Source organism: Triturus cristatus, chromosome 5_2 (assembly GCF_964204655.1).
Source record: "Triturus cristatus chromosome 5_2, aTriCri1.1, whole genome shotgun sequence".
NCBI classification, from domain to species: Eukaryota; Metazoa; Chordata; class Amphibia; order Caudata; family Salamandridae; genus Triturus; species Triturus cristatus.
Window position 1 is genome coordinate 380,335,576 of NC_140588.1, and position 26,698 is coordinate 380,362,273.

The following is a 26,698-nucleotide window of genomic DNA, read 5'->3' on the forward strand; positions in this document are numbered from 1 at the left end:
TAATTTTTATAAGTGGAAAAGAATATTTCCCTTCTCCTTCTGTGATTAATTTTCACATGCATGCTGTGCACCTTCCAATGTCTTTTTCAAGGGCACTTTACATTACATGCACTTTGGGCTCATTAAGATGGCGTAACAATCGCCACTGCCTAGCCGGAGGTGGCGACTGTTACGCCATCGTAACGAGAAATACCCCCGCCATATCATGATGGCGGTGGGTATCGCAGCGGACGCAAAGTCCATCTGCCATTTTCCCGCTGGTCGGCAATCGTTCCGATTGCCGGCCGGGCATTGCTGGGCCAGTAATATGGTGGGGGTGCCTAGCAGGCACCGCAAGCCATATTATGATGTGGGTTGTAAACAGGCCCTTCCATGGTGGCAAAGGGCTGGCGGGGATTGGCTTCGGGGGCCCGTTGCGGGTCCCCAGGGATTGGGGAGGGAGGTGCACTTGGGGGGTACCCATGGTACCCCCCTGCAGTCCCCTGCACCAAGTGGCAGGCACTGCATGGTGCCTGCCACGTTGTGCAGGGAACTGCTGTGCATGCTGTTTTACCATTGCGGACGGTGCTGCAGCCATCAGCACCGTCCACGATGGTAGAAGGCCAGGATGTGCCCGCCATTGGGCCGGTGGGACCACCGCACGTCTGGCAGTTGGTCCCATCACTGTTATGGTGGCCTGCGGGCTGATGTGCGCCCACCATCATAATGAGCCCCATAGTTCCATTTTTGGGCATGTTAAACTCATGATTTTGTTTACACCCACATATTCTTGCACGTACGTAACCTTTCCAGAAGCTGCAATCCTGTTGTCTACAAAACCACATTTTTTCGTTGAAGAGTTTTTACTGTTCCTCTTGCCATACACTCTCCCTGACTGTCTTCAAATGTGTTTTCCAGTTTTGGATTATATAGGTATTTGGTTTTAATTTTGAAGTTCTGTTTTGTGTACCATGTAACATGTTAATGCTCTCTATTCATTAAGGAGGCCGTCTTAGATCGGCCAGCTCATTTTAGGATACACGACTGAAGTTCTACTACGTGTTCTATTATTCAATACAAAATTTGATTTTTTAGTACTGGCATCGTCTTAAAATACTTTCCCTTTGATCCCATGTATGTACCACCATTTGTTTAATCAAGAAGATTCTCAAATGTGACCACAATCATGATATCAGATTTTTTTTATTTTTTTTATGATCCTGGATACTACTTTTCACACTGTTGGTATTTAGCAGATTGTGCCATTAATCAGCCATAGAAGTTTAAAACTGTGAATGACATTTAAATAATATTCACAATTACCAAAAGTACATTCTAAAGATACACAGATTTAGATAAAACAAAACACAAACAGCAGTTCCGGTAAAATGTCCGATTCCTAAAGAATAATATACGTAGGAATCCTGCAACAATGCCACTTACAGAGTTGAGGAAGTAAGAAATGAAAAGAAACCATGTCTAAACAAAGCTCTGTAATTTACTAGTAGTTAACTTAAGTGTATATGTTCTTATTATGTTTCCTCAAAAGGTGGCAGTAAGTGATTACATCTGTAAAAAGGGCAATAATAGCGATTTTGGTGCTATGGATTGTGAATTCCAAAATAAAGAAGACCATTTCTCTGAAGATACAGCCAGCTCAGAAGATATCACTACTCATGTGTCTATTTACACAATTCACCTTAGTGGCTTTCGTGAACTGTTTCGACAGTTTCTTAGACTACCAGATGGGGCCATTGTTGAGGTATGTGCATTTGCTGGCTGTGTACATCCAGCTATTCATATGTTTTTTCTTTCCTACAGAACACAATATGTTGAAATTGCATACTATATAATTAGAAATGTGTTTTTTTATTAATTTGCATGAATTGTATATAAATATGCTGGTGTCATCAGAAAAAGGGATGTGAATCCCGTACTTTGGATAATCATCTAGACAGTTTAGGGCAATCTTCAGAAAATTATCCTTTGAAAAGTCAAACTTTTAGAAATGTTATCTTATATCTATTTTTCAGTGCATTTCTAATATTTTAAGACTTTAAGGGACTGTCAACAAAAGTCCAGGAGTGCTCACATGCCAATCAATTTTTGCATGTGCAAGTATTATACTAGACCCTCATTATGAGATGGCTGATTACTTCGGAACTGTGTGATAACTTTTGCTACCACATATATCAGAATTATTTGTTTTGTGGTGTTTATCTCACCTAATACATACTGGGTTTGATAACAATTTTTTATATCTGAATACATTTGTGCAAGTCAAATTCACCAATATTTATTAGGGGATCCAAGTAAATACAGGTACATACACATTTTTGTGCAGTAGGCCCTAAAAGCTGTATGTTATTCCCCATTATCAGGAAAAACAGGTAATTTTGCAGGCAGTATTTATTGCACCTGATAAACTACTACTCAGCAGAATTAGATTGTATTATCTATCCTATATGTATCACACCAGTTACCAGTTCACTTCAAATAAGTGCCTAAAGTTAATTTGTAATTTAAATGTTTCTTTACTGAGAACATATTTTTCTCAAAAGACAATCCTATTTTCCATCAATTTATTTTCACCACTACACGCATGACTGTGGATTTATCCCTGCCCTTGATAGGGTGAGAAGCTACCTGCAAATATCTGTGAGATTACTCACCTCTAACCAGTTGAGATTTGCTCATATGTGAATTCGATCTGATAATATGTCAATTTAACAATACTAACAAAATTATCATTTGGGTAAATAACAATTGTAAGGGAAAGACACTATTTCTGATTCTGTAAATTTCACTTAGGTGCGAAAAATATTGTGGAAATTAGGCCTTATATTTCTAACACACTTGATCACACCACTGAGAAACACACAAATAGTAAAGCTTATCTAATGAAGACAGTAAAGAAAGATATGTTATTACCATACACAGGCATACCTTAAATAAAACTGCATTGCCTGAATCACCTTTGTTTGGCACTACACATAATTCTAATATACCCTTTACCGGTTGAACTTTGGTTATTATAATTTACATAGAGTACTGCAGATGAAGTCCTTGAATTGTTTTATTTACAGATTTTTTTTATACTGATGTACATAATAATGTAGTTATAAATATTGCTGATATATTTTTTATTCCTATGTTATTTTTATTTAAGTTATTGTGTATGCTCTTCTTGAAAAAAGTAATGTATAACAATATGATTTTAAGTGTTTGAGAAGTGGGTTGTATGGTTAGTATGAGAATGTGGTGGAAAGTGTATTGTTTTAATTATTGATTTATTTATTTTATAATATTTTATTGCTATTGTAATCATTAAACATTTTTTATGAATTTTTTGCTTGTTACAATTTTTATGTAGTATTTTTATTTTGTAAATTAGTAATCAAATATTTGTGACCTTTTCATTACACTTATTTTTAGTTTTGAACTTAGGTGTTGGAATTATATATTTTTTAATTCCTAATGTAACTCTAATTTTTGTTTTTGACTTTTGAAAAAAAAAGTTACAACTTTGTTTGTTTATGTAGTTTGTTAATAAGCATACATTTTACAGGTTTCTATTTGTAAGAATTTAGATTTATTTGTAGTTTTATTTTTTATAATTGAAATTTTACATTTTAATAGAATGTGTCTGAGATTGGAATGTTAATTTTAAATGTAATTATTACTCCCCACATCACCAAAGTCCAACACTTTTCCCAATGCGTCTTGGAATATTGGAAGGCATATTTTCAAAAAATCTTTGGAAGTTTTCTCTACCTAGATCTTCTAATGTTAAAGATACTTCACGATTTGATATGGTGCCTTATTAGTATGCTTGTAGATCACTACACTTAGTTATTGCTTGAAAATGATGTTTCACCACTATGAAATGTTTATTTTTTCTATTTTTAATATAACATTCCTGTATTTTCCAGTTGAGTTCGCTCTTTCTGGTGCTAACAGCATTAAAATTATTTAAAAAAATTATAAAATATTCTTGATCAAGAAAATGAGCAATTGCATTCTGCTAAAGACATGTTTATGAAGAATGTTGTTTAAAACGATGACTTGCACCTGAAAAAGAAAGAGATAATAAAACAAATCTGCGTATATATCGGATTTAGAGAAAATTTTATTGAAACCTCATTTTGAAGGTCACATACCTGGCCCAAGGCTGCTTGTCTGGCTTTGCAAAAACATTATCATGGCAGCCTATAATTCACATTCCTTGCACTGAATTAGCTGCTGATACCACTTCCCCAATTTGTCTTCTGGTGTTCTATTGTCATTTGGCAGAACCCCAGATTGTGAGGTTCAAATGATGGGTATCCTATTTTCTGGAAGTATATAATGACATGTGGAAAATTGGTATGTGTGTGCTACATGCAAAGAGCTTAATTAATTCTTGTGTTTCTGGTAAATCAGGGAGAATCTCAATTGTTCAGAAGAAAGAATTTGAGAAGGTCTCAAAGACTTCTCAAATAAGAATGTGTTATACACACTATCTACTTGCATACATTGAGATTTATAGCATTGGCTTCAGGGAACTCCTCAGAGACATGGTGGTCCAACTGCAGTTGGGAATAGTGGAAACAGACAGAATGTTCAACAGTTTTATTAATTTATCTGGAAACTTTGTAATGGTCTCATTATAATTTACTTACAAGCAAGGAGGATCTAATCACGAAGACTATGTAATCCTCAGTTGCAGAAAGTATAGCAGTATAATTGGAGAGGAGACATTTTGTCTGATGTACTTCAATCACAAACCCATCCCGATGTGATGCTCGTTGGTGGGCAAGTGTGAGGAGCTCAGTTCTCAATTGCTTTCTGAAGCTTTAATTTATGAGCTAGCTCGCATATTTGGGTGAAAGGCATTCCAGAGTTTTCAGGCCCGAAGTCTGTGATCTTCTTTGTTGCTACAGCTGTTTGAAGGTTTGTTGGGCATGAGATGTACATTGTAGAGTGATCATCTATGAACTGATTATGTCCCTGTGTACTTCATATTTATTTCTCTTCTTTTTTAACCTAGACTTAGGGTATAAGATAAGTATGTTTTCCTGATTCATTATGAACAAATCTTGAAAACTGCAGCAAGTTACAATTGCACCATGATTTTTAAAAAATTATTTGAAGCTGAAAAGTACACGTGGGTGAGGTCTGCTCCATATTCTTGCAAGTCTGTGCTGAAGTGGTGGTCTCGATGAACCAAAACCAATTCCCCAATAAAGGGCCATATAAGTATTTAGTTACACCCTGTAGCACAGATGTGGGTCACAACATAATTTGCAGAGTTATTGTATTATATATCTTTCATGACATCTTTACAAAAAAGTATCATCCCATTGTGAGTAAATGTTCTAATAGTAATCCTTTTGGGGTGATATTTTTGAAAACTCTGTGTAGTACACAATATTTATGTCAGACTATATTCTGGCAACAATATTCTGGTACCATTCTTTTTAGACATTAACTTCCTCAAATCTGTTGTGTTTGACAAACTGATGTCTCTAAAATCACTTTTCAGGTGGCAAACACACAGGAATCTGAGTACTGGGGCATATAAAACTGGCTTAAAACTTGAAAGGTATTGAAAATCTTTCTGAATGCCAATAGAATTTGTTTCTCATGTGCATATCTGCAGGGAATCCGTCATAAATTGGCAACATTGAAAGCAAATAAATGTCACAATATATTGTGTCACTGTTCAACACCTATAACAACAAAACCAACAACATCTAACAGGATTTGTATGCACCCATTTCCTATGTGCTGCTGGTCCTAATTAAACCAACCAAGCAGGTCTTCAGCTTCTTCCTGAAGATACCCAGTGAGGCCTGGAACATAATGTCCATAGGAAGGGAGCTCAAGCAATGGTGACCTGCACAGAGACTTACCAATAACAGTCAGCGGTTGCTCAAGCTGAAATTCTGAGCTCAGTGACAGAATTTATAATGTAGTCTATATGGTTTATTATGTTGCAGTATATATTTTAACCACAGGTTGACCAAGATCCTGTTCTTCCAAGGCTGAAGAGGAAATACATTTGTGCTTGTAGTAGTATCCTAAAATGAGGTTCTGCTCACACGTTTGGCTCCTTAAGTATGAATCATCTGAAAATGCTAAAGGAGAAGTTTAAACATTTTAGTTACTGTGCATTGCCATTATCTATTTTAACTATTCCACTGACATTGGTGTTTACTATCACTGTAATAGTCATTTTTAATTGAAAACAATAAATATTCATGAAACTGTAGTAGAATTTGTGACCTCATATATATGTTCATGAGATGAAACAATGGAATAAGCCCTAAAATGCAGAACTTGGGTGAAGTCTGGATAAGTAAATAGCAAATAATTATGCTGGGAAATTATACCTGTTGATATTTTAGGTTACAATCATGTGTGCACAGTAGGTATTTGCGTTGGGCTTCCTTTAAATTAGATTACATGCAAATTTCATTTGGTTTACCACTAAATCATTAAGCCAGTGCAGAGCCTAAAATATTGAACACTACCTGCAAATTGTTAGCATCGGCATCAGCAGTTTAACTAGCTGATATAGCATAACCAGGAGTTGGATATAGACATTGAAGAAAGCGAGCACTTCTCTACTGAAAGAATTCAACCACCGCATTACAAATTTGATAGACAAGTTGGCTAAGAAGAAGAGAAAACATTGCCTCCTAACTTACTCATTCAATTGAACTCAGAGCAAAGTGGTTGAATGAGTCAAAGCCTACAGACTCCTCATACAACCCAAGTATCGCAAATCTCCAATAGGATGAAATTTTGAGTAAGTAGATACACTAACTGAAAATGTACCTCTGTGTCATGCTTCTACAGAACAGACAATGGTTGAGCTACTGCAACCTTTTCTAGCATCCTCAGTGGGAAAGATTTATTTGCGATGAGGTGGCAATTGGAATTAATAAATAGATCCACTTTTGAGAGGTATATGTTTTATGGGTGAGCTGGGAAACTGCTGGTGTGACGGAGGACCTGCTGCCCTGCCCACAGGCAAGAAATATTTACCAAAATTCTCTACAGCCAAAATGATGACATTGCCTAGATGACTATACACTATGCAGAACACCTCTTTCCACATACCAATAGAATTATTTCAGAAGGTAGAAGCCAAACTGCAGCTCATACTATGGAATGGACTCCCCCCCCCAAGGATTGCACTACCTAAACTAATTAGGAGAGTCTATAATGGGGTAAATCCCAACAAGGTAATAAAAAAATATCACTGGGTGAGCCAGCTGGGAGTTATAAATGATTTGGTTACAGTTAATAGACATGTGATGGGAGCTTGAGGACACCCCACACTGTCGTACAAGAAGAGCCATAAATAAAGCTACCACCCCACACGAAACAGTGACAACAGTTTAGAGGGAGGCGACTGCTTTCATGAGATGGGAGGGCACCCCTACAGAATAAACCTCACTATGGGATAGTGACACATGACAAGCAGTAGGAGACCTAGAAAGATTCATCAAATGTGACTAGATAGGCTTTTCGCACCAAGACAACCTATGGCAGGAGGGAGATTTGGTACCATTTGAGACCCTCAGAGAGGAATACCAAATGGCACACACTGAGAAATTCAGATACATGCCAGGGATCCACCATGGTAGAAGCAGCCCCTTAGAGAAGACAGACTGCTGTCTGACCACATGGCCAAGGGCACTACATTCGTAATATATATTTTAAAAAACACAATAGTTCCCCGGACATCCTACCGAATATAAAAACTGTCTGGGAAAAAATCCAGGGGACTTTGAAGAGGAAGAGTGGCAGGAGGCCCTCAGAACCCTGAGGTAACTTCCCATAAGTGCTGGGTTCAGGCTCATTCAACTCAACATTCTTCACAGAGCATACTACTCAAAAACAGTCCATTATAAAAATGTTCCCAGTTTAGGAGTAGTAAAGTTAGGACTCCTAACTTTAGGACTCCTAAATGCCTTCTGTGCATACAGAAAGTCTTAAAGTTAGGATTTTTCTCAGTTTAGAAGTAGCAAAGTTAGGACTCCTAACTTTACTACTCCTAAACTGAGAAAAATCCTAACTTCAAGACTTTCGGTATTCACAGAAGGCATTTAGGAGTCCTAAAGTTAGGACTCCTAACGTTACTACTCCTAAACTGAGAAGAATCCTAACTTTAAGACTTTCGGTATTCACAGAAGGCATTTAGGAGTCCTAAAGTTAGGACTCCTAACTTCTGTGAATACCGAAATGAGTAAGTGACTTCTGTGAATACCAAAATGGCAGTAAGTTTAGGATTTTTTCCTAAGTTAGTTCTGTGAATCGGGCCCTGTTTGTTTAAATCCAATAAAAATAATTTCCAAAATGCTATGCAGACCTTTGTGATGAAGCAGCTTGTCATAAACTGCAAAGCATCACTGTCATCATTTTCTTCTTGTTTATGAAAGACAATACCCTCAAAGAGTACCATTAAAAAATTATTATTGACTTACTGGGAGCTTTACCTCAGTTCTTTGGTGATATTTTCTTATATTGTCCTGCTCGGGACTGAAATTCATCTTCTCACGCAGGAAAAACAGCACTCGTTTCTCCACTCTAAATAGAGCAAGCTTTCCATTGCCATAGAGATGGAAGTTCTCTGTTGGCTTGCCCACTTCAAAAGTGTTTCCAATAAAAGAGCCTGTTGAGTTCAAAAGGAGACAGGTGAACAGAGAGGTGGGTGAATGGCACATCTGCTGATTTTTGACAGATGCTGGTGATGTGCCCTCAGTGTTACCTGTTGTGTGCTTAATGACACATTAAGGGCCAGATTTCACAAGATTTTGCATTGCCCTTACCCCCATGCAAGGGGATCAAGGGTGAAGCAAATTCTAAGTGAGATTTATCAAGCCACACACTGCCACCTTGAATGGCCTTGCATAAATCAGGAGTAACACAATGCAGCGCATATCACTGCCTTGTGTTACTTTGCCCCAGGGCGGTGTTCCCTGCGTGGAGAGTGGGTGTCGCATTCACCTATGGATTTTGGTGCCTTCCTAGATTTACCATTAGATGTAGACCTGGGAATGTGTCAAAATGCTACGCTTCTCCAGGTGATGTGAACCGAGGAGAAATCTCTTTCTTTCTCCTAGTTTTTCCTCTTTCTACGTGTGCTGCAGATGCAGCACACGTAGAAAGAGGAAAACGGCACTCAGGATTGTTTTTGTACAGGAAGATGTCCCTTCCTGCACAAAAACAATCCTGCCTACAATGCAGGCACCCTTGCACCATGACACAAGGGTGTCTGCATTGGTTCTAGGCAGCCAATAATTCGCCAGCTATAGTAAAGGACAGGAATTTGCCATATAATGTTAAATATGGTGCGTTCCTTCCCTTTCACGTAGCATAGTGCAGAAAGGTGGCTTGTTGCATTACACTGTGTGAAAAAACTGATAAATATGGACCTAAGTGTTCTATTGTATTTGGAATGTTAACATTTTAGTTTCTGTTGTATGTTGATTGTTATGTTTGTTGCTGGAGATCCTTTTCTGCTGGGAAAAGCTTAATGTTGTGTGGCCAGACAAAAGGACTTAATTTTTCACCACCTTCACTTCTGTGACTCAGTATTGACAATGAGTCAGGTCACCCAAACAGAACTCATGTATCTCTTTCTCACTGAGTAGAATAGAGGAAACTGTCAGTACTTCTGCATTTGCTGATGCCACCCTGATCTTTGCAAGGGTCAGTTTTGCAGCAGATGATTTCAAGGATCCTGCTGCCAAGAGCTGGTAAGGGGTACGGTTAAGATTCCAGGTTAGAGAACAGGCTGATACTGAAGTGAGCATCCAACATGTCTCACCGATTCAGGAGGAGCTCATACTTTGGGACTTTTGCTTTAAAGCACCATACTGGTGGAAACCTTGACAGAGGTCCCTGGTTGAGCAACTATCAAGGGCAGTAATTACCATATTCCCTCTTGTAGGTGGACAGGTGGCCCAGGAGCCTACATACAGATAATAGGGATGCCGGATACCATAGGAGTGCAGGTGGCGCTCCTTGTGTGTTTATGGCATGGCTTAGTAATCGCTACGCCGTGGGCGATTTGTGGTGATCTGTTTATGTCCCATCTGTTGCATTTCAACACAGTCTGCATTTCCTACCATGAGTTTGTAATAAGTGTAATTTTATGCCTGGTGACCAGATAACAAGTACCATTGGCAGGAACTACATATTATTTACAGTGATGGTGTGTAAGGTGTTATTTTCATAATGTTTTATGACGTATGCACACGATAAGTCTTGACTTTAGCGCACAAGCTATGATGATGTTATGCCTACTATTTTCCAACGTGTGCAACCCATGTGTATCTACTTTATTGCACTAAATGTGATGTTATGACAATTGCCTTGTTGGCAAGGTGATTTATGAGATTGGGGTCTAATATGTTTTATGTATAATACAAAGGATGTTTTTAAATTACCTTGCGAGAGTCTCTTTTTGTGGTGTCCAGTGTGTAACTGGTGAGTGTGTGTGTTGTGCAAACACTTTACACATTGCCTCTAGAATAAGCCTGACTGCTCTGCCAAGCTACCAATGGGGTGAGCAGGGGTTATCTTGTATGCATAACTCCCTTAACCTGGCTAGAGTGGTGGGTTCTGCCTGCCTTACGTGCATACCCTAGCCAACCAAAAACCCAATTTCTAACATCCGACTGGTCTGGTGCCCAACTTGCTACAGAGAACTTAAGGAACAAAGGCTTTCCCTTCCCCAGTTCTCCCCTTACACTTAATTGTGAATGGGCAATTTCACCCTTGCCCCTTGGAAGAACATTTAAATCCTGAACACTCTCAGCTGCTCTTCCTGGGCTGACAGGTATCACACACCTTACCCCCAGTCTATCCTCTCAGCAGACCCAAGCCATTGTCTCTGGTCTGGGAGCAGCTTTCACACCTCATTAAGGTTAAGCACGGGTGAGGCAGCTGCTAGCAGACTCACGCGAATTAGCCTTCAGGGGCCGAAGGCAGTGCAAAGATACATTTCTTAAAGTTCAATTTCCTAAATATTTATTAACAATCTCATCATCATTGATTTGGATTTTGAATACATATTTAAAAAAAGTGGTTGAACCATTTGTCTAGCTTGTCTAAAACTGAGGTAGTGGGATTAATAAAATACTTAAAAGAGGAGTTTTTTGCCCGTCTAACTGGTTATTTTTTACAGGTCTAACTGCAGGAATAAACTGCAGCAGTCAGGCTGGATTGTTAGGCCTGAAGCCATGTATTCCTTGTCACAGTAGTGGATGACACAATAAGTGCTTCAGTGCACAGGTGACCTTTACCTTTCCATTCCACTGGTGTAATTTCTACAACATAGACTAGGGGCCTGATTCACAAAAGTAAACTTAGACCAAAAGTCTAAGTTTAGACCTGAAGTCTAAACTTGGACCAAAAGTCTAACTTTACTGATACTAAAGTTAGACTTTTGGTCTAAGTTCAGACCGAAAGTCTTACTTAGACCAAAAGTCAAAATTTAGCAGGCCTGGGCGTAGTTCACGGAGTTTTGCTACGCGAACTCCACGAAGTTAAAAAAAACTCTGCGAAGTTCCACGAGTGGCGGAGTGCAGTGCAAACTGCAGTTTGTGCTGGTATTACTGCTGCTTGGGTAGAAATTCTACCCGAGCGGCAGCTCGCGCTCACAAACTTATTGTTTGCAATTGCGAACTTAGCGTTTGCGATCGTGAGCGTCGAAAAACTGTGCTGCACATCCGCGAGCTCCGTGGAGTACGGAGGGCAGGCAACTCATTAAACTCCGCGAACGGAGTGAAGTTCACCACCCAGGCCTAAAATTTAGTAGTAGTAAAGTTAGACTTTAGGTCTAAACTTAGACTTCAGGTCTAAACTTAGACATTTGGTCTAAGTTAACTTTGGTGAATCAGGCCCTATGACTTTAATGAGAATTAGATATGCCAATCAGCGATTAGCCAATTTTGTCATGATTTAGGTGTCAGAGGACAGACACTGGGTACTGGATCTCAGTTCCCCAGTGTACAGAATCTTAAAACCAAAACTGATATTCAGCAAAAGAATGGGTTGACCTCACTAAGAGGGCCATTTTTTCTTTATTCTGAAGAATAATCTGGGTATCATCTGCCTAAATCATAAACTCCAGATTAAATGACCTAAACAGCTTGCTATAAGGAGCAAAGTAATTGTTAAATAAGGTGGAACTTAGAGATGAGCCCTTAGAACTCCACAATCAAGCTCACATAAACCATATGTAATTGGAGGAGTCCAAAACCACCTGTGCCTGCCTCTCCAAAAAAGACATCATTCACTGGAGAACTATGCTTCAAAGAACAACCTTCTGAAGTTGGGCCGGAAGGGTGGAGTGAGACACTGTTTCAGAAGCTGTAGCTAGATTCTGAAAGAGTAGGGCGGCTGTTAGAACTAGGGTCTCTAGTTGGCTGAGGTAGGTACCTTGGTCCAAATTGGGACTCTTGCTTCAAAGTCAGGGAAAGGAAGGACACTTTCTCTGATAGCCCCTGCTCACCCCCTCGGTAGCTTGGCATGAGCAGCCAGGTTTATCTCCAAGGCAAATGTGTAAAGTATTTGCAATCACGCTCTCAGTAACACAGTGATACCACCACAAATAAACTCCCCACGAGAATCATAAAAACAATTATATGTTTATGTAAAAAAGATATACGATGAGACCACACAATAAAAATCCAACATATTCGTATTTGTAATGTTTCACCTTGCCGGGTTACTAGGCCACCAAGCACGGGTAGGTTCTTGCAGTATTAATGAGCAATTCATGATGATAAAATGCAGTACTAATGCAATGCTATGCAGTTCGTAATGCAAGAATCAGGCAGTTTGTAATGCTTAAATAATGCAATTTGTAATGCAACAATCAGGCAGTTCGTAATGCAAAAATGAGGCACTTCGTAATGCAACAATCAGGCACTTCGTAATGCAAAAATAATGCTCTGCATAATGCAACAATCAGGCAGTTAGTAATGTAAAATTGAGGCACTTGGTAATGCAACAATCAGGCAGTTCGTAATGTAAAAATAATGCTCTGCGTAATGCCACTATCAGGCAGTTTGTAGTGGCAGAAATAATGTACTTCGGCACCGATCGCGGTGCTCTGGGCGGTCTCTATGCCACTCTTACTGACCCGCAGTCAGCTACTGCCAAATATGCCCACAACACTGTTACGATGGAAAACATAGGGCCGCTCCACACTTCAGCCCTGGTACTGCCACTCCTCGGCAAGTACGGGCCTGAGCGGAGGCTCACGCTGCAAAGATGGGATAGGCTGAGAGAGTTTCTCTCGAAGTCCGCACCCCGCCCCAGGTGGCGACACACACACGCTCGCTGAGCGTTACCTGGGGGATGCGATCTCACTCTCCTCTCTTCACAGCTTGTGCCTCCGGTGTGATTTCGTTGATCCTGGGCAGTGGAACTCGGACCTCCGATGGTGATGGTTAGGGGTCTCTCCTTGGCAAAGGCAGGCTCGTGCCAGCGGCAGTGAATTCCCACAGCTCCTCTGGGGATGCAGGTCCGGGCCGATGGCAAATAACAATCACAGCACTTCTGGTCACGCTGTCGATCGAAAGATACAACAAGACTGCTCCGTGACACACAGTCACAGGGCAATTTCCCACGAAGGTCTCAGGCTGCAACATGGCACACGCACACAGCGTTGCTGAGACTCACTTGAGCTCCGGGTGCACATGATCTCAGGGCAATCCTCAGGAAGGTCTGAGGCTGCACGAAGCACACGCACACAGCGTCACTGAGATTCACTTGGACTCCAGGTGCACCCGATCACAGGGCAATCCTTGCGAAGGTCTCAGGCTGCACGAAGCACACGCACACTGCGTCGCTGAGACTCTCTTGGACTCCGGATGCACACGATCACGGTGCAGTTCTTACGTAGGTCTCAGGCTGCATGAAGCACATGCACACAGCGTCACTGATACCCGTTTGGAAACGTTTATGTTCCTGAGTTTCCACAACAGGGAGCCAGCTCTCCTCGGGCCCTTGTGGACAAGTTACTTCAGGACACAGCACACAGCAAAGTCCTTTCAAGCAGGGGGACACAGCACACAGCCCTTAGCCTCTCCTTAGTTAAATCAGCAAACTGCAGTCCAGCCCCGGACCACACAGCAAGGGTCAGTCCTTCTCTTCAGTCTCTTCAGCTGTTCTTCCTTGGCAGAGGTTCCTCTTGACTGCGAAGTAGTTTCAATCCTTTTCAGTCTTGATCAGTCCAAAGTCCAGGGGTTTCAGCTCTCATAGTTATACCCCTAAATGTCTTTGAAGTTTTTGTGTTCAGGGGGCACTGACCCCTGTCCAAACCAGTTCTGGGTGTCTCCCTGCCAGTGACACCTTATTCCTTTGATAGTGGTGGTCTGGGTCCTCAATCACTCAGCAGGAGATGGAGCCATTGTTTTATGGCAGCAGCCCAGGCCTCTTCACCTCCAGGGGCTACTCCTCCCCCCTACTCTACAGATGAAGGTCAGCCGTGGCTGTCTCACCTACTCCTCACCTGGGTCAAGACATTCCCCAGATCCTATCACATTCAAATCCAGACAGTCAATCCACAACCAGGAAGAGACACACAGAATTGTTAGAACCAAAAAACCAGGCACTTGTAAAAGCGTGGTTTCTAAACACACAATTCAAAAACCACCTTCACAAAAAGATGTGTTATTAAATTGTGAGTTCAGGCACACTAAACTTCCCCTCTCCATCTTAATCCTATGGGATGATAGCCTGGAAAAACATTACACAGTCTCCCCCAGTCTGTTCTATGGGCAAGATTGCCTTGCAACAGTGAAAAACGAAATGAAGAGTATTTCACTGCTAAGACATGGTACACATCTCAGTACATGTCCTACCTTTCACATACACTGCACCCTGCCCAGGGCGGTACCTTGGGCCTACCATAGGGGTGTCTGCTCTACATAAAAAGGGAAGGGTCAGGCCTGGCAAGTGGGTGCACTTGTGAAGACAACAAGGCAGTTTAACGAACTGTGCGCAGGCACTGCAGTGGCAGGCCTGAGATCTCTTTTCAGGGCTAATTGTGTGGGTGGCACAATTAGTGCTGCAGGCCCACTAGTAGCAGTTGTATTACCAGCCCTGGCACACATAGCACCCTTTACTAGGGACTTTAGTAGTAAGACAAACATGCCAATTATGGACAAGCAATTAGCATTACACTTTATACAGGGAGCACTTGCACTTTGACACTGATCAGCAGTGTCAAAGGCAACACCATGTCAGAAAAAAGGTCTAGGGGGAAGGCAAAAAGTTTAGGAAACTTTAGCCAAAAAGGGCCAAGTCCAACAGCAGCAATACCTCCTTCATACTAGATTATCCACAGTTGGTCCATTAAAGGTAAGAGAGCAACCTTTGTGCCATGACAGAGGCAAAGTCTTGCCTATGCCTCACCAAGAAGAAAATAATGTTCGATAAAGGCAGATAGTTGCTTATTTACTACTCAAGTCAAGTCAAAGTATGCTTTATTCGAATTTCATTCATAAAAGCAGAATGCAAATTACAATAAAAACAAATACATACAACATTTTTAAAATAGAATTAAATTCCAGTCAATAGCATCAGAATACAAAACATACTTCTGAAAGTTTTCTGACTTGGTTGCTAAACCTATATACGTAAAATACACTGTTCCGTTAGTAATGGTGAGTTATAAAGAGTAATGAAATAATTTAAGTAAAAGTAATTTAAAAATGACATACAAGATAAAAATGCAGAGAAAATTAGCATAGCAGAGAATAGTCAAATGACTAGCAGTCTCTATCTGATCAAGAGAATAGTCAAGTGACTAGCAATCTCTGTCTAATCGACCATGCCCATCCTAAATACTTTGCGGTGGCTACTGAAATCCAAGTCAAAGTGCTAGTGCATATAATACGCAGAGCTACAATACTACTGCTTGTCCCTAGGTTTTTACACATCGGGGACAACCAGATACGTCTTGGAACCGCATAAGATTTACAAGAAAATAAAAAATGACCGATGGTTTCTTTAGTAATACCACAAACAGGGCAGCTATCACAAGATCCACCTATCCACTTAACTGTCAAAGATTTGAGGGGGAGTGCACCTGCTCTGATTTGGAAAAGGAGCTTCCTTTCTCCAGGCCTAGTTATAATATCCCAATAGGGTTCTAGACAGGGGTACATCTTGGCCTGGAGCTACTCCAGTGCCGGGAGGCAACCATCTCCCAGTAAGTACTCTTTAAAGTGCTTTTAGATGGAAAAGTTGCTCTCGCCGGATCTTCCCAAAGTGAGCACATACCGAGCTCATTCAGGGATATCTTAAGTGATTTTAACCATCCAATTTTGTGGTATACATCAGATCGTATAATATCTAGAAAGCCCTCGGCGTAATGGGAGAGCACAGGAGTCGTCCATAGCCTGCGCCAATACAAGATCGGGCGAAGCTTTACCATATCTGAGACTGCTCTTCTACCCAAATCGTATTTAAGGGGCAACAATGGGGTGCTTTTAGGGACACCAGTTATTGCCCTAAGAAATTTATTCTCCGAGGATTGAAGTGCAACCACCTTCTCGAAGCCCCAGAGCTCAGCACCATAAAGCGCAGAGCCTAGAGCCTTTGCTTCGTAGACCTGTAGGGCAGGTTTTACAGGTTTGGTTATAGATTTTCTGTGCTCTATACAAATAGCACCAGACAATTGCCTATGTCTAAGTGTAGCAATATCAATATGATGCTGCCAACTCTTCTCGCTAGATATATGTATACCTAAATATATCAAAGTATTCACTACCTCTAGCGGGCGGTCATTCAAGGTAATTTTAGATTTAAAACTACGATGGGGGTTAAAAATCATTAGTTTTGTTTTGGCTGTGTTAACCTCTAGGCCATACTCCCCACAAAATTGATCAAAAATAGACAAGGCACGCTGTAAACCGCTAGGGGTTTTAGATAGAATGAGCGTGTCATCTGCAAACATTAAAATAGGGATTTTGGTCCCAGCTAAAAAAGGGGCATCCACTTGTGCAGAAAGCATACGGGCAACAACGTCATTGATGTACAATGTAAAAAGCACGGGAGCCATCGAACATCCTTGCCGAACTCCCCTCTCGACAGGGAAGTCCGCAGTTACCGAGCCTAGTCCCCCCCACTGGATTCTAGCATAGTTGGATTCATGGAGCCTCATTATCAAGGATAATAACTCGCTTGGGAGACCCTGCTTCTTGAGGACCGACCATAACTTAGACCGGGGAACAAGGTCAAAAGCGGCCCGCAAATCAACAAAAGCCGCATACAAGCTTCCCTTACCCAGCACGACGGTTCTCCATTGCAACAGGGTAAAACGAAAGACCTGATCCACCGTACTTGTGGACCGACGAAAGCCTGCCTGGAAGGTGAAAGGGCATTAGACTCCTCCGCCCAATCCAGGAGCCTATTGACGATCACACGCCCCACAACCTTTTGAATAGTATCTATAAGGCTTATTGGTCTGTAGTTACCCGGCTGAGACCGGTCACCTTTCTTAAAGACAGGTATAATAACTGCACCCTGCCAAGATGTTGGTACAGCTGCACCCAGTGCAATAGCATTCATAAGAAGATGAATGTACTTACACCAGCGCTCTTTATCATTAATGAATAAGTCAGCTGGCACCCCATCGAGACCAGGGGCGCGTCCACAAGCCACTGAGCCAAGGGCCATCATGACTTCAGCAATACTGAAGAAATTATCTTGGAATTGATTCACACTAATTTCTGTGCCCATATTGGCATTATTTCGCTCGGCATACTGATTTTTAAAATTTTTTACCCATTCTTCCTCTGGCACATTGTTATGCGGGGGCTCGGGAAAACCCAAATTTCCCCACCTAACGATGTGCCGGAATAACCGGGAATCCTTACTGTCGCTAGCTGCCTTTAGCTCAGACCAGTGGTGCTCGTCCCAGGCTTTCTTTGCCCTAGATATACTGATTTTGTAATCCTTTCTAGCAGATTGAATCACAACAGATTGCCCCCCCTTGATGACATTACCTAAAGCCAGTCGTGCTTCCCTACATTGGTCATTATACCACTTAGTAGGTTTTGTTTTACGCAGGTTTAAGGAAATAGTTTTTGATTGTGCAAAAGAGGGTATTGTGTATTCCTGCTACCTTGTCTAAGCCGGTACTAAGTGGATTAAAGTGCTCCATGTCCAGTATTGCTTTGTCTACCTGGCCATTGATATTAGCAATAACCTGATGGTTAGTTACTATATTTTCCCACCTTAATCTACGCATATCAGTAGTGGGAACAATCAGGGGAGGGACGATCTCAAGAGGGCCTATGGGACGGTTAGTATGGGACCACCATTTATGAATTGCACACAGGGGGTTGTGATCGCTCGCTATCCTCCCAACAACCTCCATGTCGCAGATCAGGGGCCATAGTTTAAGACTACATAAAACGTAGTCAATTCTACTATTGTATCGCCCATTATCAAATGTGCTGGTCCCATTTCTGTCACTACCAGTCCTTCCATTTAGGGCTCTTAAATCCTTTTCATAACAGAGGGCGTTTAGACCGATCACATCATCGGACCAACGCACAACCGGAGTGAGCTCCAATTTAGGAACTCCCCATTGCCGGTCCTCTTCGTCCCCAAAAAGATCATCTTCATTGACTAGGGGTTCAAATGTTCTATTGAAATCACCCGCAATGACGATGTTGTTGCTTGAGGAGTGGGTATCAAGAAGACAACCCAAGGCTACTAGAGCCTCAGACCTCCCCCCTCTGTTACTCCGGACATAGACATTATAAATATCCAACGTTCCTAATTTAGCTAGGTCCATTTTAATTAGTTGGATATCTCGATTATTAGTGTCAAAAACTTTGATAGCTAGCTTTAGACTCTGGCGGACCCATATAGTTAAACCCCCCATAGGTCTCCCCCTTGGGCCCTTTAATGCAGGCACAGAATAATTCAAATATCCCTGTACAAAAGAAGGTTCACATAACCAAGTCTCCTGGAATATGCATAGATCAAAATTATTGACAAAACATATCCAATCCTCAGATTCCAGTTTAGAGGACAACCCTGCAATATTCCAGGAGAATAAGTTCCCCGTAATGACCTCAGTGCCAGCCAAACAGTTGACAGATGGTAGAGAATCTGGGACAATGAGATGATTGATACAAGTGTCTGCACTTACTTCTGGTACCGAGTTTCTTAGCTCATTAAAAGATGGAAGTGTATCAGGAAATGGCTCATCAGGGACCAAGGACGGACTCTTGGGGTTATTGAGTCAGTCCACGTCTTCAAGATTTGCTAATGCCTCATAGCGGTTTCTGAGCGGAATGGGAGGGTTAGGTTGGTTACAAAGTAAAGCCCCAGGATTAATAATGGAAGCTGTCTGAGATCTGGGATAGAAATAAGTTAATTCCCAGGTAGTAATGACAGACCTCATATGATTTGTGTGTCAGTTAAGGATGTGGCTGACAGCTCTAGGATCCCTAAAGTTAATTAAAATGATATCCCCGTTTATATTCTTTGGTGTATTTCCCAGCCAGAGTAGACGCCTAACGTGTAAGATTTCCCCATTAATATACGAGGGGAGAGGGCGGTTCTGTCCAAGCCAGTGGATCACCTTATTCTTTAACTGCAAATATCCCTCTATTACACCGTCCTTTAAAGTTGGAACACCCGCAAGGACAACTACAAGAGGGACAGCTTCTGGTGGCAAGTTAATAGAAAAAGGCCCACGTATCTTTGTAATAGGGACTGGATTGCGACCCTTTCTATCGTACATTGGGCCTTTTTGTATTGAGATATTTTCTCCCAGGGAGTCTCTGCCCTTGCTTAAAATAATGGGTTGCATTAACTTGGGAATAGTAGTTCCTCCTGCATTGCTATTAGTTACATTATTAGTGCTCGGGTAGATTTGAGAGATAGACTCTAATGGTAATGCAGTAGAGGGTGATGCAGCAGAAGCTGAAACAATAGGGGACACTATAGTTGGCTTTGTAGAATTCGTAATTAATTCCCTGTTATTACCCATTAGGAATTCTACTTTCTCTAGCCTTTTTTCAATTGCTTTTAAACTCTCAATAATAGGTAACATGAGAGATTTCAATAACTGGTCTATGTTGCCGAATAGCTCTGTGGTAGTTGTATCATTTACAGAACGAGATGTAGACATACCTGAGAGAGATGTATTATCAGTACAGAGTAAGGGGCCTTTATCAATATGAACCAGACCAGAATTATGACTAGTTTTTTTATTTACTCCTTAGTAGCTAAGAGTCTATCTTTCTCCTTTTTCTAGGTAATGGGCCTGGAAGTTTAGATTGCCTGGGTGATTTAACCTTTTGAGGTAAAGGCTTGATAACTTGTGGTAATGACCCATTCAATACAACTGGTTCGGTGATTAGGCTAAGGGGTAAGGGTGAGGCAATTGGGGACAGATCATTGGATGACTCAACAGAGATTAAATTCCGAGATAATGTTAGGGAATCATTATTACCAGAAAGGACGGAAATCTCATTGTAAGGAGGTCCACTAGAGCGTGGGGGAGTCATAACAAAGAAGGTCCGTAGATAGAGGCGTGCTTTTAATAAGCTCAATAGAGCTACGCCGCCTCGCCCTTAATTCTGCGAGAGGGGCTTCACGATCTAGTCCCAAATTCACTTTAAACAAATAACCATCAAGGGTACCCCTATTAACAAATTCAGCCATGTTAATGAAGCTAATAAAATACACCACTAAAGTAATGCATACAACGGGACTGAAGGAAACAAATCAAGAATGTCAATTACAAACACTAAATAACAAACCAGGACAGATTACAATACGCTGAGAACAGTACAAGCAAAAGTCAAGGGGATGAGCCCGGCCCGGCCTCCTTCGGCTCCTGAGGGCTACAGAGGGCCCGCCCTTTGCCCGGGCTTCGCCCGGCGCCGCCCGCGCGCGTCCCGCGACGTGGAAGGAGCCTCGAACTTTTGTGCGCCTCAGGGCGCGAAGACAACCGGAAGTTGGCCACAAGGCAGCCTGGGAGCTGTAGTCTCCCCCTGTCGCGGGCGCGATTGAGTTAGGCGCCGACAGGGGAGACCCACAGCGTCAGCACCCCAGAGGCGGCAAGACGGCAAGAGGATCAGGAGCAGGTCCGCAGGTCCGCAGGTGAGTAGCACAGTACTAAAAATTATCACCCCCGCTCCACCGAGGGAGCCTCGAACTTTTATGCGCCTCCGGGCGCGAAGACAACCGGAAGTTGGCCGCAAGGCAGCCTGGGAGCTGTAGTCTCCCCCTGTCGCGTGCGCGATTGAGTTAGGCGCCGACAGGGGAGACCCACAGCGTCAGCACCCCAGAGGCGGCAAGACGGCAAGAGGATCAGGAGCAGGTCCGCAGGTGAGTAGCACAGTACTAAAAATTATCACCCCCGCTCCACCGAGGGAGCCTCGAACTTTTGTGCGCCTCCGGGCGCGAAGACAACTGGAAGTTGGCGGAAAGGCAGCCTGGGAGCTGTAGTCTCCCCCTGTCGCGGGCGCGATTGAGTTAGGCGCCGACAGGGGAGACCCACAGCGTCAGCACCCCGGAGGCGGCAAGACGGCAAGAGGATCAGGAGCAGGTCCGCAGGTCCGCAGGTGAGTAGCACAGTACAAAAAATTATCACCCCTGTTTCCACCACCTTTGCCATAATAGGCACCAGCAGCATATGACTAAAATTACTGAGGAAGACAGGGTCAGCTGTAGTTTTTTTTAGCAACGGGGTCAATATGGGCCTGTTTTCAGCATTCAGCTACTGATGATGCAGAGACTGAAGCATTAAAGAAATCTGTAAGGGTAGATGAAATGGCATCAATGGCTAGATGAAATGTTCAGCGGGACATTGCTCCAGGGGGTAACCTGACATGCATAAATATAAGCTGGATAGTCATTATCTTTGTACGTTAGCAATTATTTCATGTGAAATTAATAAGACTGAACTTCAATGATTAGGTAGGAAGCAAATTGAATTTTAAGGAAACAGTAGATAGGTTGAAATGTATGCATCAGAGTCAGGCCTGATCATTTTAGGATGATTGCATTCTAGATGTTTTGGTATTGGTATTAATACTAGGTAGCAAATGTCAGAGTCACACAGTTATGCTTGATGAAGAAAAAGGTGATAGACTACTGCAAGAAGTGTTAGAGGAAAATGAAGAAGTGTTGGAAGAAAACCTTGCAAAATTGATGGTGTTTGAGAATGTAACCTGACTGGAAGATATAGTGGTGCCAAAAAAAATGAAATTCAAAATATGGTTGGTTGATGTCAGAAAGCAGTTGTGTGCTGTTTTAGACAGTGTGCACAGAGATTAACTGAACCAATGGAATCATCATTTTGGTTATTTCCTTTTGTCATTCTCTGAACAGACGTAGGATAATAAAAGGGAATGTATCAGTCTCACAAAGTGTCAACAAAGTGATTGTGATCAAAGGTCATCCCTGCTCATGATCGATAAGATGGTTGGCACATTAACAGGATGAGAGATTTTACCAATGTAAAATTATGTTCAGCATACCATCAAAGGTTCTGGCCAAAGAAACCAGACTCCTGCTGTCATTCGTTATGCTGAAAGGAATGTTTCAATGTGATACAATGTCTTTCAGCCAGGATTCAGCTGACATTGCTTCAAAGACTCATGAGTCAGATGCCGAACGTTTTAAAACATGTCTTGGCTGTTGCAAGAAATCAGTTTATTGGTTGGGGGGAAGTAAACCCTTCTCAAGCATCAACATCGCCAACAGTGGGTATCTGGTCGCACGAGATCGGAGCAAAGTCAAAGTTAATTCTGACTGCGCAAAGGAGCATGGTTCAGACACATCAGGTGCATTGGGCCCTGTCTTGCCTTACCTTTGGATTCAAAATAAATATTCAAGAAAAGTCCAGGAGAAAGTAAAGTTTAGCGTGGCAAGGCAGTAGGCTGTGCCTGAGGAGGAGTCCTTGCCACCAGGGCATGCTGAATGAGGTTTCAGTAAAGCTGTAGACAATGGCAAAAAAAGCTATGAATGAGAGATACTGGATTTCCGGGCTGAGGAGGCTGTCTTCGATGATGGGGAGCCAGTCACCGTCGAGCACAGAGAATATTTCTACCTTCGGATTTAGACAACTTTTTGGAAGTTGAAAACATCCAGCAGGGTGAGTTGAAGAGGGTTGCATGAGGCTGGATACTGTCATTCTAGTGTGCCACTTAAAAGGATATGGCGAAGAGGAGAAGAACGCAGTGGGAGCTACCATGAAGTTAGGCCAACGGGACACGCACTTTGGGCGGATCAACTGGCAGGTTGGTGCCAGTCTTCTGATGACTCTTCTGGCACTTTTTGGTGAAAATGTTTCTAAGTCAGAACTGTACTTTTTTAACTCTAATATTAAATGGATGAGAGTAAGTACACATACTAAGGCAGTCAAATGTGCTATTCTAACTTGACTCCCACAGATATTGGGGAAAGTGTTTATATTTTCGAGGTGAGGGTTTAGATATACTATTCTAACACCAGTTCCAACAACATTGTATAAAAAGCATATATTTGTGGCGGTACACAAATACTATCATAATTACTATTCAAACCCCAACTCCACTGTGTGAGAAGTTGGCCTGGTATATGATGTCCACTAATTAAAGTGAGCACCTTGCACCAGTCCAAACAACCCTTATGGTGATTTAAGAGGTCAAATATAACCTTAGAAAGCTATCCAAGTGGTAGCTGTGGAGAGCAGCCTTCAGGCTTAGTCTTGAAGGAATGTTAAGCAACTTGCTTTTACCAGAATACAATCTTATTGTATTGGTTAAATGAAAGGAGAACCACACAGTAGTTATAAGAATATATATTTATTATTAGAACACCTTAAATACCTCACAGTATCTGCTACAGGCAGATAAACACAAAGCACAAAATACTATAGCACAGAAACAATCGTAAGTAGCACTAATACACAGTGGGCTCCCGGGGGAGATCAAACCATATACTAAAATAGTGGCATAAGAACTACGACTCAAGTCAAGACAATGTCTAGAATGTGTAGAATTGCTGGGACCCCAAGGAACCAACCCAGGTGAGTACGTAGGGACCCCACGGAGGTCGGGTGCAGTGTGAGAACCCGACCGCATGCTACGTACAATTCAATGTGAGAGTCGCGGGTGCAATTTTAAAGTTAAAGGACCCTTCCCACTGGAATACGAGGAAACCCTTTGGAACATGGAAGGTTGGATACCAAAGTACTAGTGTTTCCTATCCCAGGGAAGCCGGGTGCATAGGTCTGAAATGGCGTCAGAAACCGCAGTCATTCTGAAAGGGAGTCTTCAAGGAAATGCCACTGCTGGAAAGAAGAAAAGTGTATGGTGGAATCCACAGGTGGATTCTTGATGGAAGGAACCTGAAATCAGAGGGGACAGAGTCTGGGTCACTTAAGAGTGACCAGGGCCAGGGGTAGACGAATGCCCACCGATGTTGGGTGCTTCAGTTGTGAAGAAGGAGACCTTGACTCTACAGCTGCAGCGACCAGGAGACGTCCAGGATAACCAGGAGCTGGATATGAGCTTTCCCACGAAGGATTTTTAGTGCTGAGTGGTCGGTGTCCAGTGAGAACACCAACAAGCCTTGGCAACGGCAACCAACGAAGATGGTCAAGAAAGGTTATGGTCTGGCCCAGCAAGGACCAGAGGACTCACCACAGCAAGGGGAGTCAGGGCAGGCCGGGAGAAACCATGGGGAGCCCAAGTAAATCAGCTTGCAGGGCACAGGGTGTGAGGAGGCCAAAGTCCTTGCTAAAAAATATTTGCAGAGGTTGGGGGCAATCAACAGCCCAATGCACAAAGTTGGGGAACGCCAACAAGCATATGCAATTGCAAAACTACACAGTGCACAGGTTTGACAGATTCAGGTGACCCTCTCAGGGCAGGGTCAGGACAGGTAGTGGTTACATCCATGTCCTTTGTCTAGTTTCACGGCAGAGCAGGAGTCAACGGCTCCCAGAACTGGTTTGAGCTGGGCTCTGCACAGGGTCACCAAATGTGCACCTTGTGCAGACTTTCAGGCACTTTGGCATGTACCCACCCTGCTAAAATACACGAAATCCTGTCTTGGAGGTGGTCACACCTCCCTGTGACAGGATGCCTATTGTGCTGCCCTCCTCTGCTCGAGCTTGACTCAGCAGCAGGAGGGCAGAAATGTGTCTCTGGTCAGCAGCATCCATTTTGTGCTGTCTGGGTCGAGAAGGCTGGTACCGGGAAGACCAGGGAGTCCCACAGCTTCCTTCTGGAGGGTGGAATCATACCTCCCACACCGGTTACCGGTGTGAAGGTATGATTCCAAGGTGTTTGATACCAAACATAAAATGTTTTGTTTCAGCCGTTTTCGAGATAGCATTTACCGCAAGGTTATAATGCACCTCTATCTATATGTCTGGCTGTGTCACAGACAACCCGGGAGAATGGTCTCCAAAGGCTGCAGGGGCACCCTCTCACGCAAAATCCAGCACCCTGCCTTCAAGATTGTTAAAGCCTGCTATAGGGGTGACTTATAGGTTTTAAGTGTAGTGACCTATATAGTAAACCTATATGTATCGCAAGTGGTGCATGCACCATGTTACACAGGCTGCAATGGCAGACCTGTAGTTCCATTTTGCATGGCCTCTCATAGGTGGCATAATACATGCTTCAGCCCATGGGAGGCCTCTGGGGTACCTATGCCCTGGGTACATGTGTACCATGTTATGTTATTGGCATTCGTATCGCGCACGGCTACTCAAGAGTGTCCCGGTGCGGGACACTCTTAAGTGTAGGACTTATAAGGGTACCCCAGTATCCAATCTGGAGTGTACCTAAATAAATGCATAACATTATAAGGAGAAAGCAGATAGACTGGGGTCCTGATTAGCAGGATCCCAGTAAGACTTGTCAAAAACAGTGTAACATCAAGCAAAAAGTGGGGGGTACCATAAGAAGCAGATCCTACTTTCCTACACAACAACACTGGTGAAGTTATATACATTGGGGCTTATTTCCAAAGGCTTTTTGGAGCATGTAACATAGTACTCCTGCAGTACTCTTGTTAGTACTTTTACGTGCCTTCTTGATTTAGTATCAACACATCTAAAATGGAAAGAAAATGGGGAAATCAGGTAAAACATGTTCAAGTGACACTAATAAAACAAAGTGTCCTTTTTGCAGTTTAATGACAGTGAATTGGACATTTCAAGGCTGATTTAACAAGGCATTTAAGACTCCCTAGAAGGGTTCTCCTGTATTACTTCTTTCCATACTCATAAATGCTTCTGTGAATCCTATTAATCTAACGCGTTACAAAACTTACATATAATTTTTTTAAAAGGGGATGGGTTTAAAGAACCACTATTCAAGGTTCTACCCTACAAACATAGTGCAAATTGTATTTCTAATATCCTGTGCATGTTAAGGTAAAAGTTAACTACATGTTAATTTTTAATTTCACACTGAATATACATTGAGTTAGAAAATTTACGAAAAAATATAAATGTAAATAATTAACACCCCAAGTCATAAATAAACAAATGTACACAAATCATTTATTTTTAAATTTTTGATATTATATAATAATATTTAGAATTACTTGGGTTTTTTTTAAAAACCATATTTTAAATATATAACAAATAAGCACATGGAAAACAATGTAATATCAAAAGTTCAAATATAAATATTTTCTAATTCTAATTTGAAAAACAGAACCGAACAAAAAT

General features: G+C 42.1%; 1 protein-coding gene across 1 annotated transcript in view; it reads right to left on the reverse strand.

The window, feature by feature from the left end:
* Window positions 1-1,199: 1,199 nt before the first annotated feature.
* LOC146823035 (uncharacterized) overlaps window positions 1,200-26,698 on the reverse strand; it is a 30,375-nt gene continuing 4,876 nt past the window's right edge. The window contains exons 3-4 of the mRNA XM_085606357.1: window positions 8,469-8,644; window positions 1,200-6,098 (exon numbers count right to left, since the gene is read on the reverse strand). Of these exons, the coding sequence (XP_085462483.1) occupies window positions 6,075-6,098; window positions 8,469-8,644 (200 nt within the window). The 3' untranslated portion in view covers window positions 1,200-6,074. The remainder of the gene's footprint in view (window positions 6,099-8,468; window positions 8,645-26,698) is intronic.